The sequence below is a fragment of the Amblyomma mixtum genome, chromosome 3, assembly GCF_055824585.1.
Source record: "Amblyomma mixtum isolate Tamu chromosome 3, ASM5582458v1, whole genome shotgun sequence".
Lineage (NCBI taxonomy): Eukaryota > Metazoa > Arthropoda > Arachnida > Ixodida > Ixodidae > Amblyomma > Amblyomma mixtum.
In genome coordinates, this window is record NC_143014.1 from 167,065,272 (window position 1) to 167,082,166 (window position 16,895).

General features: G+C 46.5%; 1 protein-coding gene across 8 annotated transcripts in view; it reads right to left on the reverse strand.

Annotated features, from left to right (window-relative positions):
• The window catches only part of LOC149352622 (sushi, von Willebrand factor type A, EGF and pentraxin domain-containing protein 1-like), a 268,948-nt gene that overhangs the window by 251,117 nt on the left and 936 nt on the right, over positions 1–16,895 (reverse strand). For all 8 annotated transcript variants that reach the window (XM_089581805.1, XM_089581804.1, XM_089581801.1 and 5 more), the window contains exon 2: positions 7,747–7,837. In XM_089581805.1, the coding sequence (XP_089437931.1) occupies positions 7,747–7,837 (91 nt within the window). The remainder of the gene's footprint in view (positions 1–7,746; positions 7,838–16,895) is intronic.

The window sequence follows — 16,895 nt, forward strand, 5'->3', positions numbered from 1 at the left end:
TGCCCTCTATGATGGTGGAACCAAGGCGTCAGTCAGAATAGACCGGATGCTATAATTAAGCACTTTCAAATTAATTTCAGTCCACTGTACATTCCCGCAGACGCAAGATAACGTTTCCTTGGCGCTCGCACAATCCGCTTTCTTTCGGCATAAATGGCTGTACTTGCGCAATGCACCGCACTTAAGGGTGGGAGTAAAAAAAAAACTGAAGCAAGCACTATAAATATACAATGGAAGAGTGGTCCACATCACAAGTCACAACTGAGCAAGTTGAAAAACATCGATGGTAGTGGAATGTTGATGATGTGTAATTTTCACGCGTAAGGACAGCGCTATTGCACAAGCTTGTGTTGTTTTTCTTTTTACAAGGTGGCGCCCAGGAAACGTTTGCCCAGCATTTTCAGCCACAGACAAGCCGGGCACCAAGCCAGGTGAAAAGCTTGTAGCCATCGCGTCACAAGTGGCTGCCCCGGTGGCACTGGGATCGAACCCCGCATTTCCCGCGTGCGAAGTGGATGCCCAATCCACTAGGCCACCGCTTCAAGGGTAGCAGACATGAGCGCAAGCAACGGCGAAGCCAGCAGAGAAGAAACAGCAGGGCAGCCTGTGCCCTGGGTTTTCTCACATCCCACTCCCACGTAACGACGGCAAACACAAAAGCAACCATGCGAGATTTGTCGTTGCTGCATGGCCGTCGTCTCGGCTACAAATATGACAACTGCTGCTAGCTCATAGCGGTATTGTGGTGCTTGACAGTTTATACTACACTGCTCAGCATGCAATTGCGCATCAAGCGCTAAGCATGCAGAAGCTAATTAGGTGTTTCACTGAACACGAACTATGTGAAATGGGGCGATTCGTGCTCGTAGAAGGCTCAGTGCCTACAAGAAATTTTGAGGAGTGATTTCCGCTTATGTTTAGAACAGCTTGTCACTAATTCGAGTCAGAATGTCTCGTCAGCAGCGAGGGCTGTCATCCAATTCAAAACACTCATATCTCAAGTGAGGCAACGCCAGGTCTTGCAATACATTTGGCACGGTAACGACGCTGAGAGGCTATTTAAGATCAAGGCACAGCCTCCTTGCTCCTCAGGCTTTTTAATTTGTCAGAATGATGAAACATTGCTGCGGCAGGCATCAGCTCAGACGTTCAACTTCAGATTCTTGCAGTTGAAAAACATCTTTACTTAGACACAATGCTTGAAAAAATTTGCACTTGTGTTATGGTCATTACTTGAATATTATAATAACACTAAAATTCGCAGTGTTCTTTTACAGTTATGATTTTAAAATTAAAAAAAATGTTTACAACACAGCATCCCCATGTTGAGCTCTAACGTTAAACTCATGTTTACCATGCGCCATGGAAAGTTAGTTGTTAATTTTTAAAATTAGCCTAACATTCCAATGCAACATGTAACGTTACTACAACTTGCACCTCGATTTTTATAACATTATTTTAATGTTCAGCGCTACCTGGGTGGCCGCATGGAAATGCGGCCGCGGCGGCCGCATGTCGATAGCGGCGAAATGCAAAAACTTTAGTATGCTGTAAGTTTACGTTAAAGGACCCAAGGTGGCCGAAAGGGATGCGGAGAACTCCACCACGGCGGCTATGGGAATCTTTTGGACGTTAAACCTCACACACTACTACCTACATTATAGTGAAACGGACATTGAGATAATTTTGATGGGCATATTCTAGTGCAATACATCTGTAGAGGTGGTCCTTGTGGGTATTGCAGTCAAATTTTAACGCTCTGCGTGGAACCTATAATTTAGAAATATTTTTTTTAATCGCTGCGCGCTGTTTAAGAAGCTGAAAAGGTTGTTCTTACCAGAACGTTGCTTTCTGGCCTCTGCAGTTTTTTTGCAATTTGTGCTATAACCAGGGAGGCGCCGCTCCCTTTCACACACGGTGATGGAAGTGGAAGCTCATGGGCCTCCCTTGGAACCCGGTGTGACGGCAGCAGCTGCCCAGAGGAAGCATCTCTACCATCTTAGTGACGCAAGTAGCCAGGCCACCGAGGTGTACTCGGCGGACAGTGAAGACTCTTCGACGGACGATGGGTTTGTACCAGTCCTCAGCAAGAAGGTCAAGCGAAGACTGCGCCAACGTGAGGACTCGTCCTCATCAAGCACGTCTACAATCATCAAGACGCGAGGTCCCCCGACACATACAGTCTTGTTTGTGCCTGATACGCCAACCGGAAATCCCACCCACCTGAACAGGCAAGCCACGTCTGTGTTACTTGAGGGCCTCGTCCCTGGTGGGATTAAAGACGTGAGAGTCAACTCCTACAAAAACATTATCGCCATTGATGTTACGGAGCGGAGCGCACTTCAAAGTTTGACCGCCGTTAACAAACTCGGCGACATCAGCGCATGCTCCCATGTCCTCCAAGACAGCGGCACTACAGCAGGAGCCATTTACAACGTCGACATTTTCATCGCTGACGCTGATTTGCCTATTTTAACCAAGCCAGCGTCCAACAGCATCTCAATAATGAAAGTTCAGCGCCTTGGAAGATCTCAGTGCATCAAGCTAACATTCAAGGGCGACTGCATACCGTCGTATGTGAAAGTTGGACATTTTGGCCACCCAGTTCGACCTTTCGTGCACAAGCCACTGCAATAAAGAAAGTGCATGAAGATCGGACGCGTGAGTGGCGTCTGCAAGAACACCATCGTGTGTCCTAGATGTTCTGAGTCACATTGCGGCGACGTTTGCCACGCGACTACCCTGAAGTGTGCAAATTGCCGTGGCCCTCACGATTCCTCCTCGAAATACTACCCACGCCTAAAGAATGAACGAGCAGTGCTGAAGCAAATGGTGCGAGACCATTCCACGCACAGAGAGGCCGCTGCTAAGGTGCGACGACGTCGTTCGCGTCGTCTAAGGTCTTCTAAGAAAGCCGTTACTGTTGGCAGGGAGGCCTCTAGCACTTCTGCATCTTGTCCTCCTCCTCCACCTGCCGCGCTACATCAAGGGAGCCCGACAGCTGATGACGCCAGACTTGCTGCTTCGGCCGTTACCTGGCCGTCACTCCCGAAATCTTCCACATCCAGTGGGTCAGGAAAGTCAATGCCATCTCCAAGTTGGGCGCCTACTATTGATCCGGAGAAAAGCCAAGATCTCGGCCATGGCCAAGAACTACAGGTTACAGCAATGCTGAAGTCCCTCCTGAGTGCCATGCACGCTGTGCTGGCAGGCCTGCGCACGCCAGCAGCACAGAATGCGCTGCAAGTACTGGACGCGCTAACTCCACTCCTAGCGGCGCTACAGTGGCAGGAACAATCGCTCCCCCAGCATTAACATTTGAAAAGCAGCTTAGCCAAGCCTCTACTTCAGTACCGAATTTTAGATATTCGGCAATATGTTTACGTAAATAATTTCCCCATCCTTGTCATTGTGAGCCGAATGTACCAAAGATATTGCGACTGTCAGGTTACGAGGCTTTTGCACCTCCCACGCACCGAGGGAAGAGTAAAGTCATCGTCTACATTCGGCGTGAACTCACCTATGTGCTTCATTCAGTTCCCCCTAATAACGACAACCCGTACGTTTGCCTAACAGTGAATCGTAGTCTCAAGTTTACGCTTGTGGGTGCGTATATGTCGCCATCAAGCCGATTTGATGCCGCACGACTGAGTGACCTGATGGCGGTTACACCCAGCCCTTGGATCGTCGAGAGCGACTTTAACGCTCACCACACCATGCGGGGAGGCGTTAGAATAAAAATTAGGGGACGAAAACTTGTCTCCTTCGCTTCTGACTATGACCTTCAGTGTTTAAATGACCGCTGCCCAACCTATATTCGAGGGACAACTTTCAGCAGCTGCCTTGACTTGGCTTTCGTTTCTCGATGCCTTATCAGCAACGTCCGGTGCATGATAGGCTGAGACTTAACGAAAGCTAACTTTACATGTGACTTCTGTTACTCTCCTTTCTCTTTCATTTTTTTGTCCCCTCACCCCCTTCCGCCCGTGTAGGGTAGCAAACCGATTATTCTTCTGGTTAACCTCCCTGCCTTTCCTCTTATTCCTCCTCCTCCTGCGGTGGTTTTCGGATATTGAAACCCACGGAAGTGACCATATCCCTACATATCTGATCATTAGTGGCCTTTCCACGTGCACCCCTGCCACACGCATGCGACGCATCGATTGGTCAGTGTTTCAAGCACTTACGGAAGATGCTAGCAGAGAAGGTTCATCCGCTAGTTTGGAAGGGAAAATTAAGGAGGCAATGGAAAACGCGACACGGTTATTGATCCCAATTACAAAGTACACGGAATTCGGTATGGAATTACAGGGCCTGCGACCACTGCGACGGAGGGCAGAGCGTAAGTACCGACGCACAAAGTCGAGCCTTGACCTCAGAGATGCGAGGCGCATGCAAAAGAAAATTCAGCGCAGACTTCAAGCCCTCCAGGCACAACGTTAGAGGTCATTCTGTGAAACGCTTGATCCCCGCACCAGCTGCACCTTTTCATGTCTCTTGCACTCTTCCAACGACGTGGCGAGGTCGAGGTAGCTGAGGATTTCTGCGCTAGGGTAGCACGACCATCCACCCCATCTACAACGCTGCATTGCAGCGATGTTCCCGCTTCTCGGGATTCTCAGATGAACCTTCCCTTCTCTGTGAAGGAACTTAACGCCGCGTTGGCATGTTGCAGACGGTCATCATCGCCGGGACACGACGGTGTGCCGTACACTGCACTTGCAAACCTTGGACAAGAAGCTATAGGCATGCCCTTTTGGAGCATTACAACAAAGCATGGAATGAGGACGCAGTTCCACACGAGTGGAAGTCCAGTCGTCTAGCTCCGCTCCTGAAACCAGGGAAATCGCCTCTTGACCTGACATCATACCGTCCAATTGCGCTGGCTAGTTGCGCTGGCAAAGTACTGGAAAGGATGGTGCTTACACACATTGAGTGGTACCAGGAGCGCTACCGCATATATCCGGCTATAATGTCCGTGTTTCGACATGGACGCTCTTCAATTGACAACGTGGTCGACCTGGTGTCATCCCGTCCAGCGCCAAAAACATTTGAAGCGCTTGACCGCGGCATTGTTCTTGGATATAAAGGGCGCATACGAAACTCACCAGGCTATTTTGGACGCTTTGGAAGCTGCCGACCTTGGTGGTCGCGTATTCTGCAGGGTACGCAGTTATTTATCTAAAAGATCTCTCTCTCAGCACACAGAGGATGGCCCAACATCTTCTCATTTCACTTCCCGTGGAGTCGCGCAGGGTGGAGTGCTTAGCCCAACTCTGTTCAACCTTACACCTGTCGGGCTTGTCGATGTACTACCACAGTCGGTGCAACTCTCAATCTACGCGGACGACATCTGTATCTGGGAAGCCGGAGTTACGCGCCCGCAAGTTCGAACGAGACTTCAAAAGGCGTCAAGTATTCTAGCGGCCTACCTTCACCTGCAAGGCCTACAGATTTCAATCGAAAAGTGTTCGCTTGTTGGCCTTACACGCAAGAACATGTCTCCTTATACCGTATGCATAAACGGCACAGTAATACCATACGTAAAGAGTCAACGGTTTCTGGGAGTAATCATCGACCGAAATCTATCGTGGACCCCCCCCCCCCCTATCTCATACATCAAAAAGAGACTGACAGCGATTTCTCACGTTCTCGCCTTTCTTGGGGGAAAGTCGTGGGGAGCGTCGGTGCGGTCGATGATGCAGCTCTACAACGCCTTATTCGTGGGATTTCTTCGCTACAGCTTCCCTGCACTTGGAAACATTCGAAAAACAAACAAACGAAGTCTGCAAAGCGTTCAAGCTCAAGCTCTACGGACCTGCCTAGGATTGCCGAAATGTGCCTCTGAGGCCGCATCTGTACTCATCGCCCAGGAGCATCCAATCCCTACCTACCGCACATCATTTACAGACATCATTGATGCACATCGCGCCACTCTGCCGTCCCAATTTACACCGGCCTCTAGACCGTCCTCGCCACTTTGGAGCCTGCACAATTCCCGTGTGCTTCTTTCAATACCTGGCATCAGGAAGAAGATCGACTTATCGTCGATAGAACTAAAGCAAGTCACTCTTGAATATTTCCATGAGCACCATGCGAACCGGGTGCACATCTACACCGACGGCTCAGTGAACCCTATCAGTTCTTCGGGCTCCACAAGGACTAAGGACTACAAAAATCCGCAAGGACTACAGAAATTAGAGTTAGGGTAGCTCGGCACACTTCTTCGACTGGTGCAGAACTCACCGCTCTTCGTGTCACCATTGGACACATTAATCAGCAGCGCCCTCAGCAGTGGTCTATTTTCACCGATTCTAAAGCTGCCCTCCAAGGCTTACAAGCTTCTCTTCGATGTGGAGCCCATGAACAACCGGTCGCGGAAATTCGACAACTACCTCTCTATGCCATCAACAAAGGACATGACATTATCTACCAATGGCTACCGGGGCACAGCGGCATAGAAGGCAATCACTGCGCAAACGAGGTCGCGCGAACTGCTCACCACGGCGGCGATTTTGTGTCGATCCCCACTTCGAGATTAGACGCAGTGGTGCGCGGGACATCACGTTTGCCGCGTAGAATTTCGACTAATTTTCCAATTCACGTTTAAAATCCTTGCACCCAGACCTGAAGCTCCGGCTTCCATCCGGCCTACCACGACGTGAAGAAACTTTGCTGTGTCGCCTCTGGCTTGGAGTAGCTTTCACCAACCATTACTCTTTCTTAATCGGTATGTCTGATAGCCTGCATGTGCCATCTGCGGGTATGACGAGACTATATCTCACATTCTTTGTGACTGCCCTACCTACAGCGCCGAAAGGTAGTCTCTCAGCCGTGCTCTGAAGCGTCTAGATCCACGCCTACTGACAGAAATGAAGATTCTCGGCCACTGGCCGCAGCGATCGTCGGCGGTGAAGGCCTCCAAGGCACTGCTCAGCTTCTTGCGAACTTCTGGCCTGCATGATAGGCTGTGACTTTAACGAACGCTGACTCTTCATAGTGTCTTCAGTTTTCCGCTACTCTCTTTTCTCTTTCATTTTTTATCCCCTCACCCCTTTCTCCCCGTGTGGGGTAGCAAACCGATTATTCGTCCGGTTAACCTCCCGGCCTTTCCTCTTCTACCTCCTCCTCCTCCTGCTCGCTGTAGCTCGCAACTATAGTGAACTAGAAAGTTCACTGTACTCGCAACCGATTAGGGCGACAGCTTAGGGCGACAGGGGCCACGTGTTCCCACCCCGATGACTTCAGTGGGCAGACTGGGCGAGCTTTTATAAGGTTCACGCCAAGCTTTCAAATTCGACTCGAATAAACACAAAAACCGCCTCTGCAGATCCGTTGTACCAGAATATGCCCATCGAAATTATTTTCTAGGGTCCCTTCAACTACTGCCTGATTTCATCGGCGAGATTTTCACTGCTCATTGGCAATATGACAAGAACGAAATAAGGTGCTCAGTTTCGGGTGCCTAGTGTTAAAGAAATCGAACTCCCCGTTTTCTTTCGAGCACAGTCGTATAACTGTAGTCCTGGAAGTCACTCCAGCTTTACAATCGTCTAGATTAAAAGGAAGTCATCCTTGGCACTGGCAGATGTTTCGCTTGTGACCCTGAAAAGCCGAGTGCGCTTGTGTTCGCAGAATAATGGCAGTGCGTTCGCAAGAACCAAGAAAAATCTTGTAGACCGTGAACTTGCACTCACTGTTCCCATCAGAAAACACAGAAAAGTGAGATCAAGAAGATTTAGTCACGTGAGCGTGGAGCCTACGGAAAACTCTTGCTCGAAGTCCCCTGCTTGCTGCACTCGTTCGTGGATGAGCAGGTGTGCTGGCTCCATACATTCTGCACAGGAGGAACAACGGTCCACATGCACATAGCAACAGCTCTTGGCAGATGAAACCCTCACTGACAGGCTCTCTTTTATGTCAGACTGTGCTTTCCACCATGCATAAGCTTATTTGAGGCGCTCTCACCGAGTAAGAACGGAGCGCACCTTCTGAAACTGGCATGTGTTCCTGATTGCGTTACTTGCATTACCTGTTTTCTAATTATAACCAAGATATAACTAAACTCAAAGCAGTTCAAAGAAAAGCAGTCAAGTTTATATTTAACGAATGCAAAATGACTGATTCACCAATTGAGATAATGAGGCCAGAAGGAACCAAATCATTGCAGACTCGTGCTAAACTCGCGTGGCTGAAACTCATGTACCAACTAGTTATTCGCCACTTAAAACTGGACACTATGAAGTACATTTCTCTTTCCGAAGCAGGACCAACGCGTCATAAACATTCACATGCGCTAGGTGAGAATCTTTTCCACAATAACTGCTTTAAATACACATTTTTCCCACTAGCAAGTAGAAAATGGACTCGGTCTACTGCCTGAGTTCATACATTAATAATAAAGCTCATCACAGAAAAAAAAAATTAATGCAGCAGTTGACAGTATGTCGTCTTACTACCTGAACATTTCTCGAGTGCTCCTGTTCAATTGTTACTATACCCTTGCTTGTTTACCGTTTTCGTGCTTCAACATTTTATTCCATCTATGCAGTGTTACATTAACTATACCAGTACTACGTTCATGTCTTTGTAGTGTACTTTCACAATATTTATTGTATACTCCCTGTGTGTATATTCATTAAGCACCATTGTTTTCCACATTTTGTTATTCTTTTTATAATGCTACCTACAGCAGCCTTTTATCATGTGATATTTCATTTCATAACAACTGTATCTTACCGGTACTTACCTATGGGACAGAAACATGGAGGCTAACAAAAGGGTTGACTTTACGTTAAGGAGAGCGCAGCGAGCTATGGAAATAAAAATGATATGTGTAACGTTAAAAGACAGGAAGAGGGCAGAATGGTTCGGGAATACTCACTGGCACCAATTTTCGCCCGCACAAACACATTTAAAAATAGTTACTTCCCTAGAACTGTATCCGAATGGAATGCATTACCTTCTCATATTTTTCTGTCCAGCAATTTTGTAGCAGAGTTGGAACGTCATCTCTTTATTTCATGAGTTTTCTTTTTTTTTTGTTGCGATGCCTGTCTATATGTTCAATTCTGATTGATTGTCTGACTTATTTTTTTCTCTATGCATATGCTTGTCATTTTTTGTATTGAAAAGTGTTTGAATGTGCCCCTCCTGCTAGGACCATGCATGGTCCGCAGTATTTCAAAAAAATAAAAATAAGCGCGGGTTAATGACATCCTAGTGTAAATCAAAAGGAAGAAATGGGCGTGGGCAGGGCATGTAATGCGACGGCAAGATAACCCATGGCCGTTAAGGGTAACGGAGTAGACTACAAGTGAAGCCAAGCGTAGCAGGGAGCGGCAGAAAGTTAGGTGGACGGATGAGATAAAGAAGTTTGCGGGGACAGGGTGACCGCAGCTGGCACAGGACAGGGTTAATTGGAGAGGTGTGGGAAGGGCCTTTGTCCTGCAGTGGGCGCAGTCGGGCTGATGATGATGATGATTCATTATTTACGTCACAGCTTTGTTGCATTTGCAGTTTACCTTTTGTTGTTGTTTTCTTAACATGATGATCAATTGAATGTAAAGAAAGCCTTAGAAGCAATGCAAAAGGGGAAAGCAGCTGGTGAGGATCAGATAACAGCAGATTTGTTGAAGGACGCAAGAGAGATTGTGCTAGAAAAACTAGCCACCCTGTATACGCAATGCCTTGTGACTTTGAGCGTGCCAGAAGCTTGGAAGAACGCTAACATCATCTTAATTCATAAGAAAGGAGACGTCAAGGTCTTGAAGAATTACAGACCGATCAGCTTACTGTTCGTTGCCTTCAAGGTATTTACTCAGGTAATTGCTAATAGAGTCAGGACAACCTTAGACCTCAATCAGCCAAATGATCAGGCAGGCTTTGGTAAATAGATCATATTCACACTATCAATCAGGTGATGGAGAAATGCGCAGAATATAATCGACTCCTATATACAGGTATAGCCTCCATTTATTTCGAGAAAGCATTTCACCCAGTGTAAACCTCAGCTTTCATGCAGGCACTGCGGAATCAGGGTATACAAGAGCGTTCTGGGAAAATATTGGAAGATATCTATAACGACTGCACAGCTACCATAGACCTCCATAAAGACAGCAATAAAATTCCAATAAAGAAAGGTGTCAGGCAGGGAGATACGATCTCGCCAATGCTATTCACCGCCTGTTTACATGAAGTATTCCGGGGTCTGAAATGGGAACAGTTGGGGGTAAGAGTTAATGGAGAATAAATAAGTAATCTGGGATTCGCTGATGACATTGCCTTGCTAAGTCACTCAGGAGATGAGCTGCAAAGCATGATCAATCAGTTAGACAGGCAAAGCAGAACGGTAGGTCTTAAAATTGGCATGCAGAAGACCAAAGCAATGTTCAACAGTCTAGCAAGGGAACAGCAGTTCGCAACTGGTAGCGAGGTGCTGGAAGTAGTAAAAGAATACTTCTACTTAGGGCAGTTAGTGACCGCTGATCCGGTTCATGAGAGGGAAATAACTATAAGAGTGAGAATGGGGTGGAGCGCATATGGCAGGTTCTTTCAGATCATGAATGGCACTTTACCGATGTCCCTCAAGAGAAAGGTATACAACAGCTGTATCTTACCGGTGCTCACCTGTGGGGCAGAAACATGGAGGCTAACAAGGAGGGTTCAGCTTAAGTTAAGTACAAGGCAGCGAGCTATGTAGAGAAAAATGATAGGTGTAACGGTGAGAGATCGGAAGCGGGTGGAATGGGTGAGGGAACAAACCCGGGCTAATGAGATACTAGCCGAAATCAAGAGGAAGAAAGGGGCTTGGGCAGGGCATGTAATGCGAAGGCAAGATAAACCGCGGAGCGGTTTACATGAGAAGGCAAGCGCAGCGGTGGGCGGCAGAAAGTTAGGTGGGCGGGCGAGATTAAGAAGTTTGCGGAGATACGGGGCCCGCTACTCGCAAAGGAGAGGGTTAATTGGAGAGACATGGGAGAGGCCTTTTCCCTGCAGTGGGCGTAGTCAAGATGATGATGATGATGATTCTCTCCTCCCACAATCCCAAACAGAATTAGTAGTATGGTTGGTTGGTTGGTTTATGGGGTTTAACGTCCCAAAGCGACTCAGGCTACTTTTATTTTATTTTATTTTATTTTATTTTATTTTATTTTATTTTATTTAGAGCAATCTTTCGGACACAAACGGTCTAGGATAACAGGGCTAAAGGCAGATGCTCTCTGCCTGACGAGAGCACTGTCACCCATACAGGGCTCAGACATGCACGAAGGATTACAACATTATACAAGTGCTAACGCAATAATAAAAGAGAAAAATAATAACATCCAATATAGAGTTTAGTTGGTTTTCAAAACATGTATGCTTATGCTTAATGCTTTTAACTGAACAGTATGTACAGTCTTTGCTTGCCAAAAGTAACCCGGCACAGGTGGTTTGTTTCTTAGCCGCGAAGCGAAGCACTCGTGGCAGCCCATAAGTTCTGATTCTGTGTAAAGAAAGGTGAGACCTTGTCCTTACATTATGGCACCGTTCGGTCTTTAGGGCTGCTGTAAATGCTCCGTTATACGTTTGAGAAGCAAGAACCTGTTGCTCGGTTACTTTTGGCAAAAGGGGTACGTTCTGAATACATTTTTGAAGCTTTTAAATGCTCTACATTGCTGCGATAAGTCAATAAAAGATGGGTGTGTATTTAGAAAATTAGAGATTAAATACATCAATGTGTGTGTACCATAGCTCGTTCTTATGGCGCGTAGTCTAAAGAAGTTCTTTCGAAAGTTATACCGTGTAATACTGGGCAGGCGCAAGTTGTTTAACACTAAAGGATTTCGCATGATTTCTTTCCTAATATCAGTAGCAAGTTTCAGCTCATATAACTGGTTTATTTTTAGCACATTGTCTCAGGAACACCGGAGCCGTGTGTTCCAGCCGCTAAAGGTTCTCGATGCACCGCATAGCTCGTTCTTGAAGAACGATCAATTTGTCAAGGTTAGACTTGACATTAGAGCCCCAGATTAGTAAGCAGTAATTGAAATGTGATTGAACAAGGCAAGGGCGTAGTTTAACTGACACTTTAGTCAGACAGGCTGTGAGGGACGCCAATTGCTTGTATTGCTTGTTCTTGTTGGCATCGAGCTTTTGCAGTGTTTTCGTCGTGGTCCCACTTGTGGCGAAAGGAATGAGGTAAGCCTCCTGCTCAAAGCCTGATTAGGCAAGCCCTCTTATCTCACCTGCGTATCTAACCGGAACACGAACGGCAGGATTTTTCGCGCCGCTATTTCATGTTTCCTATTTAACGTTTACTAGGTTAACAACACTGCAACGCGTTTCTCAGGCCGCACCCGCTGCGGTGGCTCAGTGGCTCTGGCGTTCGGCTGCTGACCCCAAAGTCACGGGTTCTATCCCGGCCACGGTGGCCATATTTTGATAGAGGCGAGACACAAAAGCGCCCATGCGCTGGGTGTTGTCAGTGCAGGTTGCAGAACCCCAAATCGTCTAAATTATGCCGGAGCCCTCCCCTATGACATCCCTCAAAGTCCATGTGTCGCTTCGGGATGTTAAATCCTACAATTTGCAATATTGTTTCCCAGGCACCGTCGAAAGGTTACGAGATTGGCTTCAAGCACAAGTTGACGTTGCGGCCAGTGAGACCCACGTAGCGACTTCTTTTTGAGCCTTCTGATGCTTTGGGTGACTGGACATCTCCCGGCGCTCACCCGCAATGACTTTGGTGTGCATAAATTCCTAGATCTGTCGTAAAGCAGATGGGGAGCGTTTTATCACTTCTCTCTTTGAAAAGCTGATGAGATTTGCACTGTGATTGAGCGGGATTATTAGGAGGTTACTCGCGTGCACTCTATAGCTATTGGGTGGCAGGGTCGAACCCGGCTGAACACCACATCGTCAATGAGTAATAATCATCGCGAAGGCAGTGCCTCCGTGAGACTGGTCGCCGCTATGAGCCACTACCGCTGCATGGACGAGAGCGACTGCCTCATTTTGTGCTTGAAAACTGGGGATGTGCACGTCGCTGACCTCTGCTGGGATCGCGCATGTAACTGCGTGAAAACGCCGGTCGTTATGACAAGACAGTCCGGTGGATACGGGCGGCCAGGTGTTTGCGTGTTTCAATTAATATTTACGAGCTATTATCATCCCAGAGCTAAGAAAACGTCCCGGTAATTAATGCAGCTGGGTAGAAGACTTCCATACAGCAATCTGGCAATAGCCTATTCCCCAGTAGTTGCGCATGCCTCACTTGGAAATTTCGTATGCTATATTTCGGAGTGCAGAAAGTCAGCTCTGCTAGAGCGCTGATAAAACTACGTTCCACAGTTTACATCAGCCACACATCGTACAAAGCATCTGCATGCCGATGTGATTACTCAGCTAATGAACTCAGCTGCAGAAGTTTACAAGCAAGTGAGCAATAAAAATTGCCGCCCGTGAAGGAAGCCATATAAATGGCTGTAATTCTAACAGCGTGTGCAGGAATAATATTCAAGTGAACAGACCAGGAGAAAAGACTGCTACACGCGTGCGAAGAGCACTTTTCGAAACAAATACGCGCGAATTCAATTCAATAAATGTTTCAAAGTGGGTTTAACGACGAAGGCCAGACACCACTGCAATGAGCTGCCTACTCAGTCTCTTAGATTAAAATAAATAAGCAAACGAATAAAATCATTACGTTGCGAACAATCACTCCGACCTTTTTTTTGCATGCTTTCAATATATTTCATTTCTCTACGTTTCGTTTTTTGTTAGTATTGTGAAGCAAGATGTGCTCAATACCTTACAGGCAACATAAATTTATAGATCATGGTAGAAAAGGTTTATGTTTATATAAACTCGTTAGTGCGTTGCGTGGATATGGAAACTGCTTTCAAGATTATGCTTTTGGTATAAGTAACCACAAATGAAAAGATATGCTACAAAAAGGAAGCCCAATGCATGCTAAGCAAAGATACACCGAAGCCGTCACAAGGCGGTGAGCCAGACTAACAAGGGCCGAATTCACGAAGCCATTTCTGTCCATCGCATGTAAGATCAATTAATGAACGACCCACTGGCTAATCCACCGGCTTGCTGTTTATGTCATCATCGGCTAGGGCCCATACCCGGCCAATGACGAACCTATCTTCCGCACGGCAATTTTCGTAGACCCTTGTGAAAGGGACGCGCAAAATTAGCGTGGCAAGTATCAGTAATTCAATCACAGCCGGAATCCAGAGATATACGTGCCTTACAGCTTTAACTACGGATATCGTACAGGGATGCCAGTGGATTGGGTGTCGTTACTAACTGCAATAAGCTATGCAAGAAATTTCAAACCAACTTGTCAAACGCTTGTCGCACTTTATCACGAGCCGCAAGGGCGAAGAAACATGGCTATGGCACTAGAACCAACTTTAGAATTGGTTTGGTTTGGTTTATAGGGGCTTAACATCCCAAAGCAACTCCGGCTATGAGGGACGCCGTAGTGAAGGGCTCCGGAAATTTCGACCACCTGGGGTTCTTTTACGTGCACTGACATCGCACAGTACACGGGCCTCTAGAATTTCGCCTTCATTGAAATTCGGCCACCGCGGCCGGGACCGAACCCGCGTCTCTCGGGTCAGCAGCCGAGCGCAGTAACCACTGAGCCACCGCGGCGGGGCCAAGTTTAGAATTGCGTTAAGACGTTTTGGCGAGCTAGTTAGTTATGAAGAACCATGAAGTGAACAGCACAATCTGAGACCTGAGGTGCAGTCGTAGCACCTTCAATTGAAAATTCGAGGACTAGATGCCAGACATGTGATTATATTAACGCGACCCACTCTGCCATCTTAATCGACCCTCTAAGCCCTACTAATTTACCTTAATCCACCCACTAATCCATCTTAATCCATTTTCTGGGGTGCGCCTACTTCCTACACACAGAGTCGGACAAAGAATGAGAACGAACACAGCGCTGACTATCAATTGAAGGATTCATTTCCGCGACATCGAATATATATACACAGATGACGGGAAATTAATTACGAGCGTCCACATCAAGAACAAAAATATAACAACAAAACCAAATGCTCAGGACAAAAGCAACACAACGATTATGCTTCTCCCAGAAATGGCCCTTGTCCAGCAGTGCAATCGAAGGGGTGCTGACACACTCATTCCCCAGCCTTCTAATCTTCAGAGCCTCGATTATTTCTCGCGTGAATTTTTCAAGATTTCCTCCAACCACTGCTGTATCACTGTACGGTGGCATGCATTCTTTTTTGTGATTTTTTTTGCTTCTTCACAATCTCAGCCGTCAATGCCGTGGTGACCAGATTTAGCTTGTGAAACTTTGTAACGGTATTCTTTTGATCTTTCATTAGGACACTGTCCAGTCTGCCATACATATCGCCCACAGCAGGGCAGCGGAATTAAATAAAAAAATAGCCTGATCACAAGCGACGAAGCGCTGTTGGTGCTTCGTGGTGCACTTAGCTAGCTTGCCATTTTCGCTGCTTACGGCTCGGCACAAGCCAGCCAGATGAGTAAGCATCGAGAACGCCACATTGACGCCTACTTTTTCCCACTTTTTTCAGGTTGTGTGAAATTCCATGTAGATAAGAAATCACCGGCACACCTTTGCGACACGTGCCCGATTCCAGACCATCGCTTGTTCCTGCACGAGATAGGCTATTCCTTAGGGTAGACTCAGCCACAGATGTCAGAAGTTCAAGTAGGTAACCAGTCAAAAGCAGCCTTTGCACCTGTTCTGTAAAGCTGAAATTCTGTCTATGACAGCAACATTTGGTTATGGAGCTTTTCAAACATGACAATATGTCATGCTTCAAAAGCTTCATAACCAAATCTTTTGTACCTTAACTAAACCATTTGATTTTGTTGCACTTTTGTTCTTGATGAGGACGCTCTCAATCATTTTCGCGCCATCTGTGCATTTATACTCCAGATGTCGCGGAAATAAATCCTTCAGCTGATAGTCAGCGCTGTATTCGTTCTCATTCTTTGTCGCACTGTGCGTGTGTTCAGATCTCGCTGTTCACTTCATGATGCAACTTCAGAAGCCCTTAATGAAATGTTCTGTGGAGTGAAAGTTTACTTCACTGAAGCGAACAAGCAGCATTTTATTTTGAAGAACTCAAGCAAATTTCAAGACTCATATGGTTCCTAGAGGCATTCAGCTTACAATACTAAAACCACCAAGCACGTGTATTGTGTACTTGACGTTTTGGCTAAAATGCGCCAATTTTCTGCTGAACTTTTGTACAGTCCAACTTTATTCTACATCATTTTTAATTGTGAGGCAACTGTGGCATAGTGTAAGGTACTGGTATGAACATATTTATGGAAAGGGGCTAATCTTGCGATGCGTAGCAAAATCTTGCTTGTAAAGTTTGTCCTGCGCTCGCGTCGAGTAAATACTGCTATAGGAAAGTAATGGGGTGCGTTTTTGGAAATAAATAGCAGAAAACTAACAGCATACCACGCGGGGATCCGCGGATATATTGATTGCTATGGTGCAGTCTAACTATCTGCAAAAAAATTGCGCTCATAAACAACTTCCTGTTGAAAATTGAGCTCGTCCAGAATTTGTGGGTATTTACTGCCATTACTAACTTCGTAAACTATACAATTTCGCCATCGGCGACGTTTCTGGAGTCCTAGACTAAAGACCCCACAGTAAGGGGAATCTAACCTTTCTAATTTAATAGGATTTCTTCACTGACTCACTTGCCTGTGTTTTTATGCGCCATTTAATGCAGCATTTGACGTCTACATTTCTGCCTCTCCGTGTCCGCAGGTTTTTGTCCTTCCTCTCGAGCACAACACTAGAAAACTCCCGAAAATAAAGCACACCGGAAAGAATTTTAGGTGTCCCCGGGTTTAGAATATTCCTACTC